The sequence below is a fragment of the Crocodylus siamensis genome, chromosome 5, assembly GCF_052110815.1.
Source record: "Crocodylus siamensis isolate JL-2025a chromosome 5, ASM5211081v1, whole genome shotgun sequence".
Lineage (NCBI taxonomy): Eukaryota > Metazoa > Chordata > Crocodylia > Crocodylidae > Crocodylus > Crocodylus siamensis.
This window is the reverse complement of record NC_143399.1, coordinates 12,122,331-12,140,624: the sequence shown is the minus strand read 5'-3', so window position 1 is coordinate 12,140,624 and position 18,294 is coordinate 12,122,331. Positions and strand designations below refer to the sequence as shown.

Genomic DNA, 18,294 nt, shown 5'->3' with positions numbered 1-18,294 from the left:
GGTGTTCAGACTAGGGAATAAACCCCCTCCAGTACTCGTGCAGTCACCTACCCTGGAAATCTTCAAAAGGAGATTGGACAGTCACCTTGCTGGGGTCACTTGACTCCACTTGTCTTTTCCTGCCTAGTGCAGGGGGACTGGACCTGATGATCTACAAGGTCCCTTCCAGCCCCTGCCAATCAAAAAGACCCCAGGAGCAGTGGTGCCATGATCGCACGGAGCCAGGGTTTCCATGGAGGCCAGCCCCAGCAGCCCTGGCAGGGTGCACAGCTGGGTAGCGAGCAGCTCTGGGACTGGGATCTTGCAATGCTGACAGCACGGTCCAGAGCTGTGACCCACTGCCCTCACGCCCTCGGCAAGGACGTGCAGGTAGTAGATCACGGCTCTGCCCTGGCTGCAGACGATGCTGTCGCCAGTGCAAGATCCCAGCCCTGAAGTAGCTCCCTACCCAGCCCTGCCCACTTCCAGCACTGCTGAGGCTGGTCACCATGGAAACCCTGGCCCCACGTTGTCACGGTGCTGTCACTCCTGGGGTCTCCATGGAAACCAACTGCAGCGACGTGGGCAGGGGCTGCCGGGAAATGGAGTCCAGCCACTGGCCGGATCCACCATTTTGCTGACCTCTGCTTTAAACAATTCAATAATGCTTTATAAAAAGTCCCAGTTACTTTCTAGAATACACATATGACCATTTGTAAGACACGCTATGTACCATGGCTTGCCCATCAGCCACGAGGTGTTTGCTGTGACTTGGGACGCTTGACATTACCTTATGTCCTTGATAGTTGCTCGTTTAAGCGGGTCGACCTGCAGCATGTGCATGAGGAGAGTGGCAACTGACCGGTTGAGGTATTCGGGGATGTAAAATACGCCTCCACGGATCTTCTTAAAGAGCGTGGGCACGTGTTCATCGTCAAATGGGAGAGTGCCGCAGAGAAGAGCATAGAGGATCACACCGCAGCTCCAGATATCCACCTCGGGGCCAGCATACAACCTAAACCGAGTGAAGGTAACAGAGAAGATTTCAGCTCCCTGCTTTATCTGCTTCCCAATGTTTCTCAAGTCAGTCCGACGAGCTCTGTAGTTCAGGGCAGAGGACATCCGTGTACCAGGGTGGTCAAATGTTTCATGGCATCTCCCTGCACCTTGAGTCCTGCAGTGGAGAGCACAGGTTGTGGCCGCTTCGCTCTGATGTTGCCGCAGATGATTTTAAAAGGAACCAGGTTTGCTAACAAGCCTTTCCAGCAGCTCTGTTAATGGGTTGCTCTCAGGTTGCAGACGACAATACTGAGTCATCCACCAAGGCAGACATAACTACCAGCTGATACTATAGCTGTGTGTCTTGATTTTCAGTTTAAGGAGCTGATACGTTGGTATAAAAGCACGCCGGCTTTAGACAAGTTGTTAATTAGGTCCCTAAGTTATTCCAAAGTTTTGGCATAACCGCTTTTTCACTACCATAGAGAAAGCTGCTCTTTTTCCTGAACAAGGTTTTCAGCAGTTGGTCTCTGGACATACAAAGAATATCTCAATAATAGCCTCCATTTTCAGAAATGCTTGTCACCCAGCAGCTCCTACTGCTAGTGGAGGTTGCTAAGCCTGTGGGAAACATGGCCAATTATTAAGATGCCCAAGTATGCCTATGATGAGGTCCTACTGCTGGTGGTCTTGGGACTCATGTACTTCTGCTAGCTTTCAGACTGTACGATAATCCACAATTTGATTTTTTTTTTTTATTTAGAACCAAAATAAGGTACATCATCATTGCCTGACAACCTGTCCTTTCATGCTACAGCACAGCCTGGATCTTGAGTCTGTCCGCATGCTCTGGTTTCCTATACAAATCAAGGGACAGCAACAGACTGCTAGCAGGCTGACCGCTCTCCATGCTATGTGGAATAGAACTACAAAGGTAACTCTGATAAGCAGCTCTCCCTTTAAAAACAGCGCATGCTGGGAAACCCTTCAAGTTTATAAAATAAGCGAGTCACCAGTAGTGTCTGGGAGAATTTCTGGTGCAGGGAAGGTGGGGCACTGTAGGAAAGGCCTTACCAGATGAACCTGATTTGGAAATATAAGGGCACGTTTTCGGAGGGGTTTTTTAATTTTTATTTGTTTTTTTGTTAATAATAAAGGGTTTCCCTCGAGTCCTTGCAATGCTTAGTCTCTTCTCTCAGATTCAGAAGGTAGTGTATCTGGTTTGTCTGGCAATGCCTTATCTCATACGCTACATGAATGAAATAGTTTTCGCATTCTCTTAAAGTTTACATAGGAAGGGTAAGCTTGAATTGAAGCTCTTTGGAGCTAGGGTAGCAACAGACCCTGGCTTTGCTCCCTCTCTGGCCAGTATGACCCATTCATCCCTGGAACTGAGCTATTGCAACAACTAGTTTTGCTGGTGGTAGTCCAATTCCTAGAATATCATGCCACATTTTACCCTGGCATAGAGTGAATGATCTTAATCAAAACAAGTCAACTTCAATTAAGTGCTCTGTTTGTAGGCTGCTGCAAGTCTGATACGGAGTAAAGGCACTGGGATTTTGCTATGCTAACAGGCAAACAAGACATGATTTAAAAAAAAGTAAACAATGGGTGACTGGGAAGAATGTGGTCAAGAGGAATACGGACATGACTTGAGAGGTACGTCTGCACTGTACAATGTAGTGGCCTGTAAAGAAAACCAGATTGACTCAGGTATTTCTACTTGACTCTGTATTGCTCTGTGTAGGCTTGTCCTAAGTTAGGAAATCCTTGTTTTTAATCTTGGTTCTGCCACTGACTTACTGCACAGAATGGGGCAAATTAACTCATGTCTCCATAACTTTGTTTCTCCAGCTGTAAAAAGAGAAAGGCAGTCATTCCATGCGAGTATGATGGAAATAAATCCAGACATATGCAGTGTTTTGAATATGTAACGTGCTATACAGCTGCTGAATACCAGCAGTACTGCAGTGCGTGGCAACGGATTTTGGTTTCTCATGAACATAACAGGACGTTATGATGGCAGCAACCTATTCATTGGAATAAAAATGGCTTAAAACAAAGCAAGAGACAAAATTTCTCAGATGGAGTAGCTGTCAAGCTATGGGAAAGTGGTAAGTGAAACTGGTTGTTTTATTAGTAAATAGCTTTCCTTCCCCATGCAGCATTCTGTATTATAAATACAGACAATGTCAAAGATGGATGAATACACATTTTTAGAGGACTGGGAGAAGCAGCCTCTTTGAATGCAAAAAGAAATTAGTTAGGGTCAAAAATGTATTTTTTCTATTCTTTAATTTGATATATGCCAACAAACATTTGTTCTCTAATAACTCCTTAAAAATGTTTATATTCAGGAACACAGTTTTACCAGTTTTAACAAAAAGGAAAAAGCCATCAACATGGTTTTTGGTTTTAAAACTAGTTCAGTTCAATATTTAAAAATGAGGGGAAAGATTCTGTCATTTTTTCCAGCTGTGAAAAGCTGTTCATGAGACAAGAATAAAAGCAAGAATCCCACCCATATGCCTACTTTGATTATGGTGAGTTTTTTCCCCCCTAGTTGTATATCTAAGGGATTTGATGATCTGTTCAGGTCCCTTCCAACCCTAGAAACTATATCCTACCTTCCAGAAATGACTTCAGGAGCTGCATAGTTTGGGGAACCACAACTCGTTCGCAGAAATTCCCCGTCCGACATCATGTTAGACAACCCTTCAAAAACAAACAAAAATGCACAGTCTGACATCACGATAGAGGACCGTAAAAAACCAAGATTCTTATAGAATGGATCACAAGCTTTGAAAAGAAGGAAAAAAGTAGTAGAAAAGGAAGGATATGATAAAAAAAAATAAATAAATTTGAGGGGCATTACTTCTTATGAATGATTCAAAACTGTTTATCAGATGCTTCAATCTGGTAATGATCTTTATTAATATTATGTTAAGTAGTAGTGTCACTTGAAGCTTCCAGTCACTGTTCATTTGTAAAGCAAATGACCCCCAACAGGCACTACAAAAGGAACAGGCGTATGAGATTAGATGTTAAGGGGCCAAAGTCATTCCTGAGATACCTGCACGGAAGTCTGCAATGAATATTAATTAGCTAAATATAAATTTCCCTGTAATTTCTCTTGCTACTCCATTGTTAGAAAACTCATTTACTTTATAGCACAAACACAAAAGCTCTCTACCTAGTAAGCCCTTCTTGGAAGGACACAACTTAAAAGTTGGGCTTTTCAAGTCAAGAAATTGCTAGTGGCTCTAAAAACAGACTCTGGGTTTTGTAAAGCAAGTTACACTGACAGCAAGTGGCTTGTAGCTGGCTACATTTCTGGAATGCTGTTGGGGTCACATACCAAAATCAGCTATCTTGGCATTCATGTGTGCATCTAGCAGCACATTCTCTGGTTTCAGGTCTCTGTGGACAACCATATGCCTGTGACAGTAATCCACAGCAGAGAGAATCTGCTGGAAAAGGCGTCTAGCTTCTGCCTCTTCGACCTACAAAACACAGAGGAAACTGTGTTAAACGTTTATCTGAAACTTGACCTGGCAATAAAAGCTTTGGTTCAGTAAAAAGCCAAAACGTTTTATGCAACTCAGGTAAAATTACAATGAACTTATTACACCACTGTAAGCCAAACCAGGACATAAAGCTATTTTCCCCCCTTGCATTTGAAAATGCATTTGTGTTTTGAAATGATAAAGCTTATAACTAGCTGTAAAGAGATGAAAGGAGGAAAAGCAAAATTTAGATTTAGGCTATTAAGGAGAACTGCCGAATAGTGAGTGCTATTAGAGAGTGGCCCAGCTTCTCAAGGGAATCTATAGGAGCTTTATTATGCAGGGAATATGGACAAGGCATGACACAATATTCAGTAGAGAACAATTCAGCACCCAGAGACTATGCACTGGCTTTGTAAAGGTTACAGAGGCAGCAAGAAAAAATGCGAAGGGAAATTAGTACTATGATATGTTTAAGTATGTCGATAATTTTATCATCATTTCTTCCGTGAAAAAAATTACCTTTTAAAATTCGGAAAGGTCCTAACTTTAGTATTTGAGAAATCAAGTAATCTCTATAAACTGGAAAAAAATGCTTAGAATCAGAATTATTTTGCTGAATTTAAATAGACTCTATTCTACCAGCTCATTTTCAGAAACCAGTTTAGTACCAAATGCATGTTGTGGCAATACAGAAAAAGGGACCATTAATACCGTGAGCTGAGATTCTACCAGCCTAATTCTGGGACCTCCCCACCTCACCGCTCATTAGCCCACCTGGCATTTTCCTGTCCCTGGACCTATCAGAAGCATCAAGATAAGGGAATAACGAGTGATTTTTGTGTGTGTGTAACTTTAGCAGGCGTTTTTCTCTTTTTTTGCAAAAAATGATATGCGGTCTTTGGCTCTTTTGTTGTAACGCATCACGGAGTGATTGCTATAAAATGTGTACAACTATCTCAGGTCAAATACAAGAGATTTCAGATGGGAATGCTAGGAATCCAGTTCTATTTTTGGCCGTAACAACCTTATAAGTGCATCACTTAGCTAATCCATTTTATTGCTAAGCACTATCCTCTTCCCCACAAATATTTGGTCTGACAAGACACTGCTACTTACACGTCCATGCTTACAGATGTAATCAAATAATTCACCACCAGATACATATTCCATTACCATGAAAAAATCAGTTGGAGTGCTGATAACCTGGTACCTTTAAAAGAAAAGAAAGACTTTAGAAAGATCTTCTTAGGAAGAACAGGGAAATATTTTTAAATAGGTTATTAGAAAGTTTCTAGAAAAGAGCATTTGTATTGATCTTATATTAATTATTGCTTTCCATTTCTGAAAAACCGGCTCTTGTATTGCAAGATACAAACAAAGGAACACAATCTCTTTCTGTGGTCTCTTGAAAGGATCGGTTTCACAGATTTACCTTTTTTCTTAAGCTTTAATATAATCCTTTGAAATCTCTGCTAGATAAGCCTATGTGTAGGACTAACCTGATTTTCAAATTTACTTCTTGGCCAAGATTTACAGCAATGCCTTAAGAGGCAGGCTGCATTCAAATGCAAGAACAAACATTGGACAGATATTTGTCTGAGGTGACATGACCCCGGCACCCGTTCCTGCCCGGGGCAGGGGGTTGGACCTGATGATCTGTTTAGGTTCCTTCTCACCCTAATCGCTATGAAACTATGATACGGTGAACATTTGAACTCTTTTTCTTCTCTCCATATCCTGAGGATCCAGGACAAAGGAACTCTGGATGCCAGTAGGAGAGTCTTTTAAAAATACCCAAAAATTATGGAAAGAATATAAAAAATGTAAATTCTAAAATAAAAATAGAAACATTGTTAAAATAACCCTAATCTTACAAATCCATTACCTACCCTCATGCAAGAACTGCAAATGAAGTCTGTACATATACCCTAATTGCAAATGAAGTCTGTTCGTGCTCTAATTCCCAGAACGACACGACCTGGCATAAGTCCACTGACCTCAGTGGAACTATAGCAATTTAGAAAAACGCTGGCTAAGATTCCAGCCTGTTTTTCTTTTACCCAAATGACGTGTTTGCATTGCACGTTGTTGCATTTCTTCAGCCTGTAAATTTTATTTGAAGTGATAATATTTCCTTGAAGAGATTTGGAATAAATTCCTGATGCGAGGTAAAACCTTCAAAAGTTAAGAAAACCTTACAGGAGTGCTTTGAGATCCTGAAATCCATCTGATTACTGTCACAGTCTCTGATAACTTATTACTATAAGCAAGGGGGGAAAAACGATTAAAAAGGAAAAATGTATATGTACTGGAGTTCTCACTTGCCTTTCGAACTAACTTCAAGATTCTGTTACCTTAGATCACACTTATATTCTTCACTTAGAAAATACAACTTAAAATTAAATCTATGACAAATGGGTGAACAGGTGTGAGTCTGTAGGCTGCCAGAAGCATCTCTGAGAGGCATTTTATGTTGTTTGATTCATGAGATGGTCCCAATCTGTTCTTATAGCAGTGCGTCCTACTGTGGAGTAACTATCAACAGATACTCCAGAGTCAGTCATTTAATTGGACAAAGAATTTGGCCCTTTGCCTGTCAGAACAATGTACTCACTAAATCTCTCGCCAGTTTTAAGGGTGATCTAAACAGCGGATCACCCTTTCAACTGCTGTTCAACAACTTTGCCAGAACTGAAAAATGTGGCAGGCTACTACTGTGGCTCAAGTAGTTTTGAGACCTGTGACGATTAACTTCAGTAATCAGACTACAAAAACTAGAACTCTTGGTTCCAAAATGATACCTTTTATTAGACCAACTGGAAAATGGCAAGAAAACTGTCCTTTTCTGCAAGCTTTCAGGATCCAAGTCCCTTTGTCAGGCTCTGAGAAAAGTGTAGAGACTTCCATCTTCAACTCCCTCTGAACAAAAATGAAGTTTATTTCCTACCTATGGGGACTTTTTACCATCTTGTACCATCTACACTTTTCCCAGATCCCGATGAAGGGACTTTGATCCCAAAAGCTTGCAGAAAAGGACAATTTTCTTGCCATTTTCCAGTTGGTCTAATAAAAGGTATCATTTTGGAACCAACAGTTCTAGTTTCTTGTACGTCTTTTTGTCTCAGACCAACACGGCTACCAAGTACACCCCAGTAATCAGACTAGGCCTTTATAGGGGAGACACATAGTTATCCTGTGGTATATAAAATCAAGGGCCTTGTTACACCTTATGCTGTGAGCCACACAAATGTTGATCGGTGTTATTGCTAGCTCGAGTTTGGAGCGGTTATACCCTTGGTCTAGAAACCTTCTCTGGTTGTCCCCCTCCTGCAGACCTGTGACTTGCCACTAGAGGCCTGGTGAGTAGGGGCAAGACTAGGAGCTGCAGCTGTGAGTTGCTACTAGAGGGCTGGTAAGGCAGGACAGGCATCTATCCCTGCTCTACTGGCGGGGGTGTAAGAGATCCTGGGATACTGGAGGACTTCAACTTGGACAGAGCACCTTAATGGAACAGAAGCTGGTAGTACGGATTAGAGATAACCCTGCCCTGGAGTGGTGTAACTTTGACCTCCATAACAAGTGCTTCAAACCACTTTAAGGTATTAATGTGCAGACAGTCCAGGGGGTAAGAGGTCCAGGAGCAGCCCAAAATTACTGTGTAACAAGGCCCTAAGTATCAATCTTGAAAACACTTGCCTGAAAGAGAGTATGGTTACTTCCATTTCCTGGTTGTGCGGCCATTAGTTCATGAATCCTATAGACTTACGGCCAGCATTTCATCTTCTGAACCTGATCATGCATGTACTTCTCAAGCAAAATTCTCAGTACAGTACAGGAAGATGAAGCAAAAACAGGAGGGAGAACAATGCCTCCCACCGGGTCCTATGAGCAGGCTACGGGCTATCTGTTCACACGGAGATCATGACTACTTCGCAGAAGCCAAAGCGGCTTGCATAGGTGAAAATGGCTTTGATAGCTTACTACCATAAACAAGAAAAAAATATCAATTAAAAGGGAAAGTGTATGTACTGGAGTTCTCACCTGCCTTTCTAACTAACTTCTAGATTAGGATCTTGAAGATGTTGGAAGATTTGGCAGCAAAAACCTGACTACGTGCTTTAACTGCAAGGGTTACTGTCGGGAGTCTCAATGAAGTCAAGTCAAATTAAGAATGTACGTAAATCTTCGGAGGGTGAAGGACTTAATTTATAGCTTGTGTAGAGTCACAACCAGAACTGGACAAAAATAGCTGGATTCAAAGCCCTTTCCAGACACCTGATAGCCCAGAACTGCCATGCTGAAGCCTTTTGAAATCAACGGTGGATTGGCACTGATCTCACTGAGCTTTGGATCAGTTTTCCAATGAAAAGAAGTGCCAATTAACCTGCTAAGTATTACAAAACACCTTGAATAAACAGTGAATCCTATTCAACCCGTCCTGTTCTCTGTTAAACTTGTCCATATGCAAAAAAAAAAGATTATACTTACACAGAATGAAGTAATGAAAGAGTGATTTATTAAAATGCCTTCTTGACTGGAATAAAACTGAAATATAATATGAACAGATGAGAGCAGGAAGATGAGTACTTACAGTTTAATAATATGAGGGTGCCGGAAGAGTTTTAGATTTTGAATTTCTCTTTTGATTTTCCCAACCACATCCAAGCTGCGAATTTTCTGTCTGTTTAAAATTTTTACTGCTACTTTGTGCCCCGTCAGCTGGTGTTCTCCAACTAATGGAAAGAGAATATTACAATGTCACTAAAGAGAAAGCCGTAACTTGTAGAAGTTAGGATGCTGAAACAGGCGGTCCCTAAGGATAAAATGGCAGCAGGGTCATACCAAGTAAAGACTGGGGAAACTTAGGTCTGCCCAGAGGACTGCTGCTTCAATTCCACGGCACACAGGATTAATACAGAAAGGCCACCTCTAGTTACCGATACAGGTCCAGCTCAGGTTGGCATGATCTCCTGAATATGATTCAGTTCCCTAGATTAAACGATTTTGGTAATGACCATCCCCTGCCCACCTGACTTTACACCTCGGCCCAGATGTGAATCTCAGCACAAAACCCAAATGCACCTTGAAAAAAAGTCTTGGAAGGTAAAAGGATACGGGGCACTGAAACTCTGCACATGTCCTACAGTTTGCTTTCCGAGGCAGTCTTTCACCTTGAATCTAGGAAAGGGCTGATGTTCTCATAGCTCTTCCACCCTTTGCCTGGGGAGAGAGATTGGACCCAAATGTCTCTGGAGTCCCAAAAAGACCACTCAAAATCCTGCAAGCCCTGCTGGAGGATCCTCAGCCCATTAAAACAGTGTTTGGTATAAACATTTTACCTTGGAATCAAAAAGGCGTATAAAAGCTTTATATTCGTATTTTATATGCCACCCTTTGGGCCCTATGAATACTCCAAGCCCTCCCTGCCAACCAAACTCATCACACTATAACCACGCGGTCCCGTCTCAGAAGCTCCACACAGGCATTTATTTTTTTCAGAATTTAATGAACACATAGAAACATCAGCATTTATTCTAGAAAAATCAGGCAACGGATTTTATGCTGCTGTTGCTTTGCTGTGCTCTGGGAAGCAGGCTGCAAGACCACACTTGCCTTCACTTATGGGAAAGGGCTTCCAAACGACTAGGGAAGAAACATATTAATACAAGGTTTATGTAACATCTAAATTCTGCATAGGTCTCTGCAAACGTATACGCTAAAGTAGGACTTAAGTCAGAGGTGGGCAATTATTTGGGCCTGTGGACCACATAGGCTGTTCTAGGGAGCTGTGGAACCACCCCAGCCCCGTTGCATGCCCAAGAGGTGGTGGGATGCACCACAGGCTGGAAAGCACCTGCCAGGCGGGACTGAGGAACCTACTGCAGGCTGGACAAAGTGCTTGCAGGCCATATTTTGCCCACCCCTGACTTCAGTGATTCCTGAGCCTTAAACTAGCCCTTTATGCAAAAGTGTATTTCAGCGCAGTCTGAATAACCAAGAACAACGGCAAGTTTGACACTATTATCGTGTCTCTGAAGTATTCTACTTTAACCATATAGTCCCAGAACATGAGAGGTAGAATATGCCCGAGTGATCTTTTTGCTTCTAAGGTTACACCTGAGGATACATTACATGGTATCCTATGGGCCAGATCTGGCCTGTGAAGCCACTGGATCTGGCCAGTGAAGCTGGGGCTTTAGTGGCATTTGATGGCATGGGCGTAGTCCACGCCATGGCCTGACTGAGTGTCAGGGAGAAGTGGGTGCAGTGAGTAATGCCAGCCCACCTCAGACACAATCTTGGCCATTGGGGCCCACTGCCGGAAAAAACTGCTGACCACCGTTGTACAGTATGTAAAGATTAGGTCAATTGAATCTAAAGGTGCAATAATGGCAAAGGAAAATAGACATCATCACACAAGGGCAGAGAAAATCTCAACCTGATCTTAAAAACTGAATTCCACACACTGGAAAAGTACGTACGATTACCCCATTTGAAATTACATTGAAGGTCAAAACCTACAGCTCCAGTTCTGCAGGGCTCCCATTTGCGCTTCCTAAATTACACTTCACAGCTCTTGAATAATGCAGTGAGAAAACACATCTGAAAAGACTAGTAGCATCCCCTGGTTTTAACTGCAAACTTTAATTCATGCTTTCAAAAAACAAAGTTAGGTAGAAAGGAAGATAATGCTTCTTGTTTCCTACTGAACATGCTGAGACTAATTTCATTTTTATCCATCTAAAGTGGCAGCAATGCCACAGAGGTCCACCACTTCAGTAGAGATGCAAAGTGAGAGCTGTCCTCATTCACTGCCTAAGTCTTTTCTATAAAATGCTTCATATGTGCAAACTTAAAACATAACAATTAAATCTGTCATGGTGATAAGGCCTCTGGTAATAATATTTAAATAGCCAAAGTTTTAAAACTTTTAACAGCCATTTTTCATCCATAATGTTAGAAATGACCGTGGGCCCTGATTCTGCAAACTAATCAACTCTATAAACAGTAGATAAAATCTTCACCCTCCCTTAGTCATGCAAAGTCTTGACATGGACTTTACAGAGGACAGGATTTCAAGTTGCAAGTTGTCTCATTGCTACCTAATGCATGTAATATTAAGCATATGTTCCAAGACTGAGGTCGTAGATTATTAAATTTTCTTTAGCTTTACTTCAGTCAAAATAAATCTACAGTTTGTCATAACTGCACATAGATAGCTTCCTTGTATGAGAAAAGATCCACAAGCTAATCTAAAACAAAGGGAAACAATATTAGTTGATGTATTTTAGTGGATTAAAATCAATGTACATTTTAAAAGCTGATTTGTGATTAATGTAATTGCGGATTTGACTAAGGCTAGGTACAGACATTCAAAAAGCCTCAGGGAAAACTGATCCAAATTACACCGTTTTCTATAAGTGCCATAGTTTAGATCCGTAGCGAACAGAACGCACATTTGCCCTTTGGTGGAAGGGCAAATCTTAGACCAGGCTCTGCCATTTTTAAACCAGCCTGTGTCTACTGAACTTCTGTTCTGTTACAGGTATAGACTGGTTCCCCAACATTTACACTGGCAAAAGTGTAATGTCTGTACCCAGCCTCAATTGCTATACTAAGCCTTTTCCCCTTGGAACTATATAAAAAAGGATGATCAAGTTGATATCTAGCAGGGCTTATATACAGTTACACAACTGTTAAAAAAAATCTCATTGTGCTTTTAAAATGGTGCAATATAGACAGATGTTTAGGTTACAGAGAAAACTTGTTGACACAAAACACCACAATGGTAACATTTATAATCAGGAAGGCCATGTAATAATACTTTGAAACAGAGTAAGGAGTTCATAACTGTCTTATGGACAAACCCTGCTATTAAAATATGAACATCCTAAATTGCTAACAGCTTTAAAGAGAAGATCATTAGAAACATACTGCAATGCCTGCATGTGTACAGATGACCATGAAAAGGAGTGTGCGGTAACACTGCTACCATTCAGAGTGAGCAAGCTCACTATTATTAGCTAAGAGATAAGAACTGCCTGAGATTCTTTCCTCATTAGGAGTATCCTAAAAATAAAACACTTGCCCCACTTGAAAATAAAATGCTCCTTTGCATGTCCATTTTATACTTCACAATATTAGGAAAAAAAAACCCCAAAACAAATAAGGACACTGAAAAGCAATGCATTTTGTATAATAAGAGCAATTCAGGAATTCAATGCAGGATGAGGTAGATATGTCATTCTGACTCTGCAGTATACTGAAAACACTAGTAAACACTATTAGGAGGCATATTCCCTGATGGATCTTTGCACTCCTGAGATTTGGGAAATGACAGCATCCCAGGGGTTGCCCTAATTTATGCTATTTTACTGTGCCATACTTATGGACTTCTCTGTAGCTCCGAACCTCTAGAGAACTAACTGTATGCTAAGAAATTCTTCTTCTATACTGGGGCATGTCAATGTACAGGGCCTGTTAGGGTGACCTCATATTGCACAAGCATGGGAGGTTCTGGGGGGAGGGGGAGGTCCTCTTGGTTTGTGCAGCCCAGTTCTGGCTAATACTGGTGTTACAAAGGAAACCAGTCTGTCTTCCAACCCAGCATGTACATAGGGTACATACTGCACAGTAGGAGGAGGGATGAGAAAGGGAACCTGAACAGGTAGCTTCAGATCAAGGTCTACAGCCCCTGTATCAGGAATGGATAAACGCATGTGGTACACAACTTAGCTGAGGTTGTAAGCCCCACACTTCACCAATCAGCCACACAATGGGCATGTCTACACATGCAATTAATGGGACCAAATATACTCCGGCTCAATCTGAGCCAGAATAGACTAATCCCGACATCACCATCTACACGTGCATTTAAGCACGGTAATTTACTGCACTGCTGGATACCAATTATTAGACCTACTTCACCCTACTCCAGTGACACGGTCTCTCTTTTATGTATCACCTAGTCACCGATATACCAGAGAAGGTCTGAAATAAAGAATTAAAATAACAATACTAATGTTCCTGAATGGTTCCTCTTCCTTTCAGCCTTGATAAACAACATAGAACTCTTGTGGGTTTTTTTTTTAGTTCAGCACATTAATAATTAAAAATAAAGTCTGTTTTGTAATCCATCTTTTGCTTACAGTAAGCATTAGATACAGAGATATTATTGTTTCAGTCCCCAGTGACTTGTTAAGCCTGCTTCCATGTCTTAAGAGAGACAGAGACAAAGAGAGAATGTAATTTGCTGTGCAATGGGGACCTTTTAAGCACGTCAAGTTTTTAATGCCTCTGCTTCTAGCTACAGGAGGCTTTACATACTGTAGTGAAGACAGCTATGTGCTTGGCTTGGTAGACTGCCGCCCCTGACCTTCACTGTATCTTTAGTTGCCAAAAGTATTAAAAAGATCCACAAGCTATCTCAAGCTGCTTGGTGTAGTCTGGAGGCTGGGCTCCGTCCAAAGATGCTTTGGAAGCTGCATGTATTGCCTAACATGAATTATCTGGTTTTTACAAATGATGGCACATTAGTATTACTTTGGGTTTTAGGAATTTAGACTCCAGGATTTCATTTCCCCCAAGTTCTTGGGTGATGTTGGTTCCTGCTCCCTGCACAGATCCTGGCAGAAAAGGTACTTCCCTCCCTTGAAGCTGGCCCAAGGAGGGCGACTGATCTTGGGTGGTGAATGTGATAATGAACGAGGGGAGCAGCAGTGTGTGCTCCCGAGGGAACTGCAGGAATCCCACAGTACCATCATGCAGAGAGGTTCCCCAGGCCAGGTCAGGAGAAGGAGATGTCAAGCATATCTTCTCTTGACAATTTGTGGATTTCTGCTGGAAATTTCCATGGGAATCAATGGAAATGGGGTGAGAAGCAACATGCAGCTATGGGGAGAAGGCTCAGACTGAAATCCTTTAAGGAGGGAAAGACTTTCCTTTAGCAATGCTGGTGCTGCTTCACCCACAGAGCTGGGGTTGCAGGATGTCACCTTCTGCCCTGTTCCTTTGGGGGGGGGGGGTTTTACCCAAAAAGAGACTGCCATATTTTGTAACACATTTCTCCCCATAAAGAGAGGAGGGGGGGTCCCTTTAAAATGGGATCATTAACCCCTAAACTCCAATAATCCCAGATGATTAGTCCTGCTGCCAGCTCGTGGCACCTGCCATAAAACACCAGGAAGAGGGTTTATTTTTCAGCAAGCCAAGCATTTGCTTTCTACATTAGACCATGCAATAAAAAGGGTGTATATGGATGGGGTGGGGGAAGCAGGGAAGGGAAGTAAGACAGGTTTGAATGGATTCTTTCATGTTCCTGGCAAATGACAGGCATTAGCTATGCTTATAACTGCACACTGAATTGACCTCAGGATGCTCAGTGGGCTAGGAGAGATTCACCTTGTGGTGGAAACGATGGGTTTGATTAATAAAAGGAACAGTAGCAGCTACCCAGACCTTCCAGCCACAAGACAGCAAGCACAAAGGATGAGCACCAGCACTCTCAAACTCGAAGAAGTCAGGGGAAAAGGGACTTGAAACAGCAGGCTTTAAAAAAAAAAAAAGATCATCTGGACAGTGCACTAATTTCCATGTTTGGTAAGGATTCATCAGAGAACGCTAACAAGGCAAGCATGAGCAAAATCTGTTTCTAAAAGTGGACCTTTCTGATTTAGCTAGTTTAGAAGTAGAAACTGGCCATGAAAAGAAATAGTACTTCTCTTGCAATCAGCTGCAACTCATTAAAGTTTACACTAAATGCTAAAGGTCCATGTTGGCCCAGCTCTTCAAAACAGATCCCGTCTCCTCCTCTACACCTGGCTTTCGCTTGACGCAGTAAAGGCAAAGCATTTAAGATATCTGCGAGTGCTACACCTAGAATACAAGCGCTTATGGGAGCGATCTCCTGTCCTAAAAACTATCCCACTACCCACCCTACCTCCACTCCCCAATTAAACACAGTGAAATCTGTTTAATTATGCACTGGGATAACTCATCCTCACTATGGTCTGATTAGTCAGTACACTGAATCCCCATTAGCGTCCCATTGATTTGTACACAAAACACTTTGGCGAGTTTATCTGTTACAGCACAGCCAGTTCCAAATGTACACACACAAATTAAAAACAGATTTCCTTCTGATAATTAATTTTCTTGAAAGATATGATTTGCTTAAAAGATACGATTTAAAATATGATTTAATTTGCTTATAAGATATGTGCCCCCCCACCCAAGCTCCTGTCCAGCCCACTGGTGCTTGCAAAGTGTTGGATAATCCAGCTTTTCTTGACTCGACAAGATGTAGACAATGAACCATAGCATCTTACTATCTTCCATTTTGGGACGACGAGCACAGTTCTCTCTAAGAGCAGACAGAAAAAATAGTTGACTGATTATTTCATTCTCTCATAATCATGTAACTCTTAAAGAGTGAGCACACATTTTTCTTTCCAAAAAGGCTATTAAACATTTATCTGTTTCATCAGACAATTCTTAGGTAGTGAGTAGGAGTGCACATACTTTGCACTCAAGACTTTTATCATTTTTTCCTTCCTTGTAAAATGTCAAACATCAGTGCTTCCTGTGTCTCGCTACGACATGCAAAATACACCTAGCAAAGAACTGAAAAGGACTAATTACTGGTACCAATCAATCCCCTTGGAGTGATAATTAACCAGATTTTACTTTAGAAACAGGAATATCCGTAACAATGTTGTCCTAGTTCTTTACCCGAACCTTTGCTTGTCTGTCAAGCCATGGTCCTCTCCCTTGGTTTTTGCTTACCGCTCCTCTATTTTAGGGCTTGTCTTTGATGTGTGCTTGTGCGGTACCCAAGACCCTGGCTAAGCCTAACGAGCGCTGCTATAATATTACTGTTTACTGTTATCATTACTAGCAGTCCAAACCCCTGAGAAGGATCAAACATGCTTTTAGCCACCGGCAGAGGTTTCTTTTACTATGCTCTTCAAAATCTCCAGGGGTGTTTTCCCAGCACCTCTAGGCAGCTATTCCAAGGCTTCCCCTATGCATATTATTAGGGCCCAACCGAAATCGAGGAGGCAAGCAACCGATTTCATGCGCCGATTGCAGGGCCGACCACCACTTAAGCGGGTTTACTGTGGCAGGCCCCGCCCATGCCCCTTGCTGCTGATTGGCTGAGAGGGTTGTCCATCATGTGGCCCCACCCCGGTTGCAAACAAGCAGAGAGGGCCATCTGTCATGTGGGCCCTCCCCCTCCCACTGATTGGCTCAGGGGGCCAGACCCTGCAATGGGCATCTTTCTCAGCCAATCAGTGGTGAGGGTTGGGGGAGGGTGGATGCTCCCCTTTACACTGGTGGCTGCAACCCCCGGCAGGCTGCGAGGCTGCGAGGACCGCTGAGGAGCCAGCATTTTATTTTTAGTACGGTTTTTTCTTTATTTTATTTTGCGGACAATGCCCAATTTTGCAGTTTCCACGAAGTAGCAAATTAAGTCCCTACATATTAATTAATATCCACCCTAATTCTTCTTTGCCACCAATTACGCCAATCTGTTCTTGTTCGTTGCCCAGCGAGCAGAAGTTAGGGATCACCTCACCTCATACATCCTGCGAGGTATCACCGCCACGGCATCTCCGACTCTTCTCGGAGCACTTGGTACCCACCTATCGCCCCCCACACCGGACATCTTGCCAAGTCGTGCCCAGGCTTCCTGTTAACCAAAATCCAGGCCTTGCTCAATATCCCACCTCCTTTCTCCTCCAAAATCCCCAGCCCTTTTCTCTCCTCAACCTTGAGTTGCCTTTTCTGTGAAGGATGTAAACTTCTGGGAGTAGAGAAAGCAGCCTCCACAAACCCCTGTGCAAACTGACAGTGCTATGTTACTACGCTTTAAACTACTGCTAATCCTCAATTAAGAAGAATGGGTGTAAAATGACATAGCCCCCTTTTTTAGTAAGAAAAAATGATGTAATATATTTAATATATATAGCTTTAATCAGTAATTCATCATCTCTGTCTCCTTCCTGTCATATTCTTTTTAACACAAGTAATCCTAGTGCTTGTTTAGAGACAAATGCTGTCATCCCACATGTAAGCCTCACATCACGCTTCATCCCAGTTTGAAACCCCCCGAACCCACTTTCATCTGTCAAACATGCCCTGAAAGCTTACTATAAGTATCAGAAAGGAAGAGATTAGATTGTATTTTTATTTTCTTATATTTATTCTCCCTCTCCAGGAAAAGCCGTTTCTTAAATTAGAATGATGCTGCTTTAAACGTCTCTTTGGAAACCGCTGACTGTTATGAAGGTCAGTGCCATATACAGGAATGGCTTGGATAAGTGGTCATTTATTCTAGCAGTTATGTGGTATGTGCAGTTTTGCATGTATTATCATCATCATAATTATTGTTGTTGCTATTATTGTTGTTGTGATTATTGTTATCAGTATTATCATTATCTGTATCATTATCGCTGCTGTTATTATTGTTGTTATGATTATCACTATCATAATTACCATTATTATCCGTATCATTACTGTTGGCGTTATTATTGGTGTTGTGATTATCACTATCATAATTATCATTATTATTATTATTATTATCCGTATCATTATTGTTGCCATTATTATTGGTGTTGTGATTATCACTATCATAATTATCATCATTATTATCATTATTATCCGTATCATTATTGTTGGCGTTATTATAGGTGTTGTGATTATCACTATCATAATTATCATTATTATTATCATTACTATCCATATCATTATTGTTGCCATTATTACTGGTGTTGTGATTATCACTATCATAATTATGATTATT

The 18,294-nt window shown here is 41.8% G+C and overlaps 1 protein-coding gene and 1 long non-coding RNA gene across 6 annotated transcripts in view; one reads left to right on the top strand and one right to left on the bottom strand.

Annotated features, from left to right (window-relative positions):
• PRKAA2 (protein kinase AMP-activated catalytic subunit alpha 2) overlaps positions 1 to 18,294 on the bottom strand; it is a 35,550-nt gene that overhangs the window by 16,468 nt on the left and 788 nt on the right. For 3 of the 5 annotated variants that reach the window (XR_016442272.1, XR_016442274.1, XM_090046728.1), the window contains exons 2-6: positions 9,082 to 9,223; positions 5,607 to 5,700; positions 4,340 to 4,484; positions 3,609 to 3,696; positions 770 to 994 (exon numbers count right to left, since the gene is read on the bottom strand). Coding sequence is in view for 3 of the 5 variants with exons in the window: in XM_090046728.1 (XP_089902854.1) it covers positions 770 to 994; positions 3,609 to 3,696; positions 4,340 to 4,484; positions 5,607 to 5,700; positions 9,082 to 9,223 (694 nt within the window). In the remaining 2 variants the exon portion in view is untranslated. Of the gene's footprint in view, positions 1 to 769; positions 995 to 3,608; positions 3,697 to 4,339; positions 4,485 to 5,606; positions 5,701 to 9,081; positions 9,224 to 9,572; positions 17,182 to 18,294 lie in introns of all 5 variants that reach the window. The other 2 variants (XM_090046729.1, XM_090046730.1) reach the window with 1 other exon arrangement.
• LOC149863505 (uncharacterized) lies at positions 1,035 to 8,917 on the top strand. The gene is made up of 4 exons (XR_016442275.1): positions 1,035 to 1,912; positions 2,502 to 2,640; positions 2,836 to 3,095; positions 8,555 to 8,917. It is a non-coding gene; the product is annotated as an uncharacterized LOC149863505 (long non-coding RNA).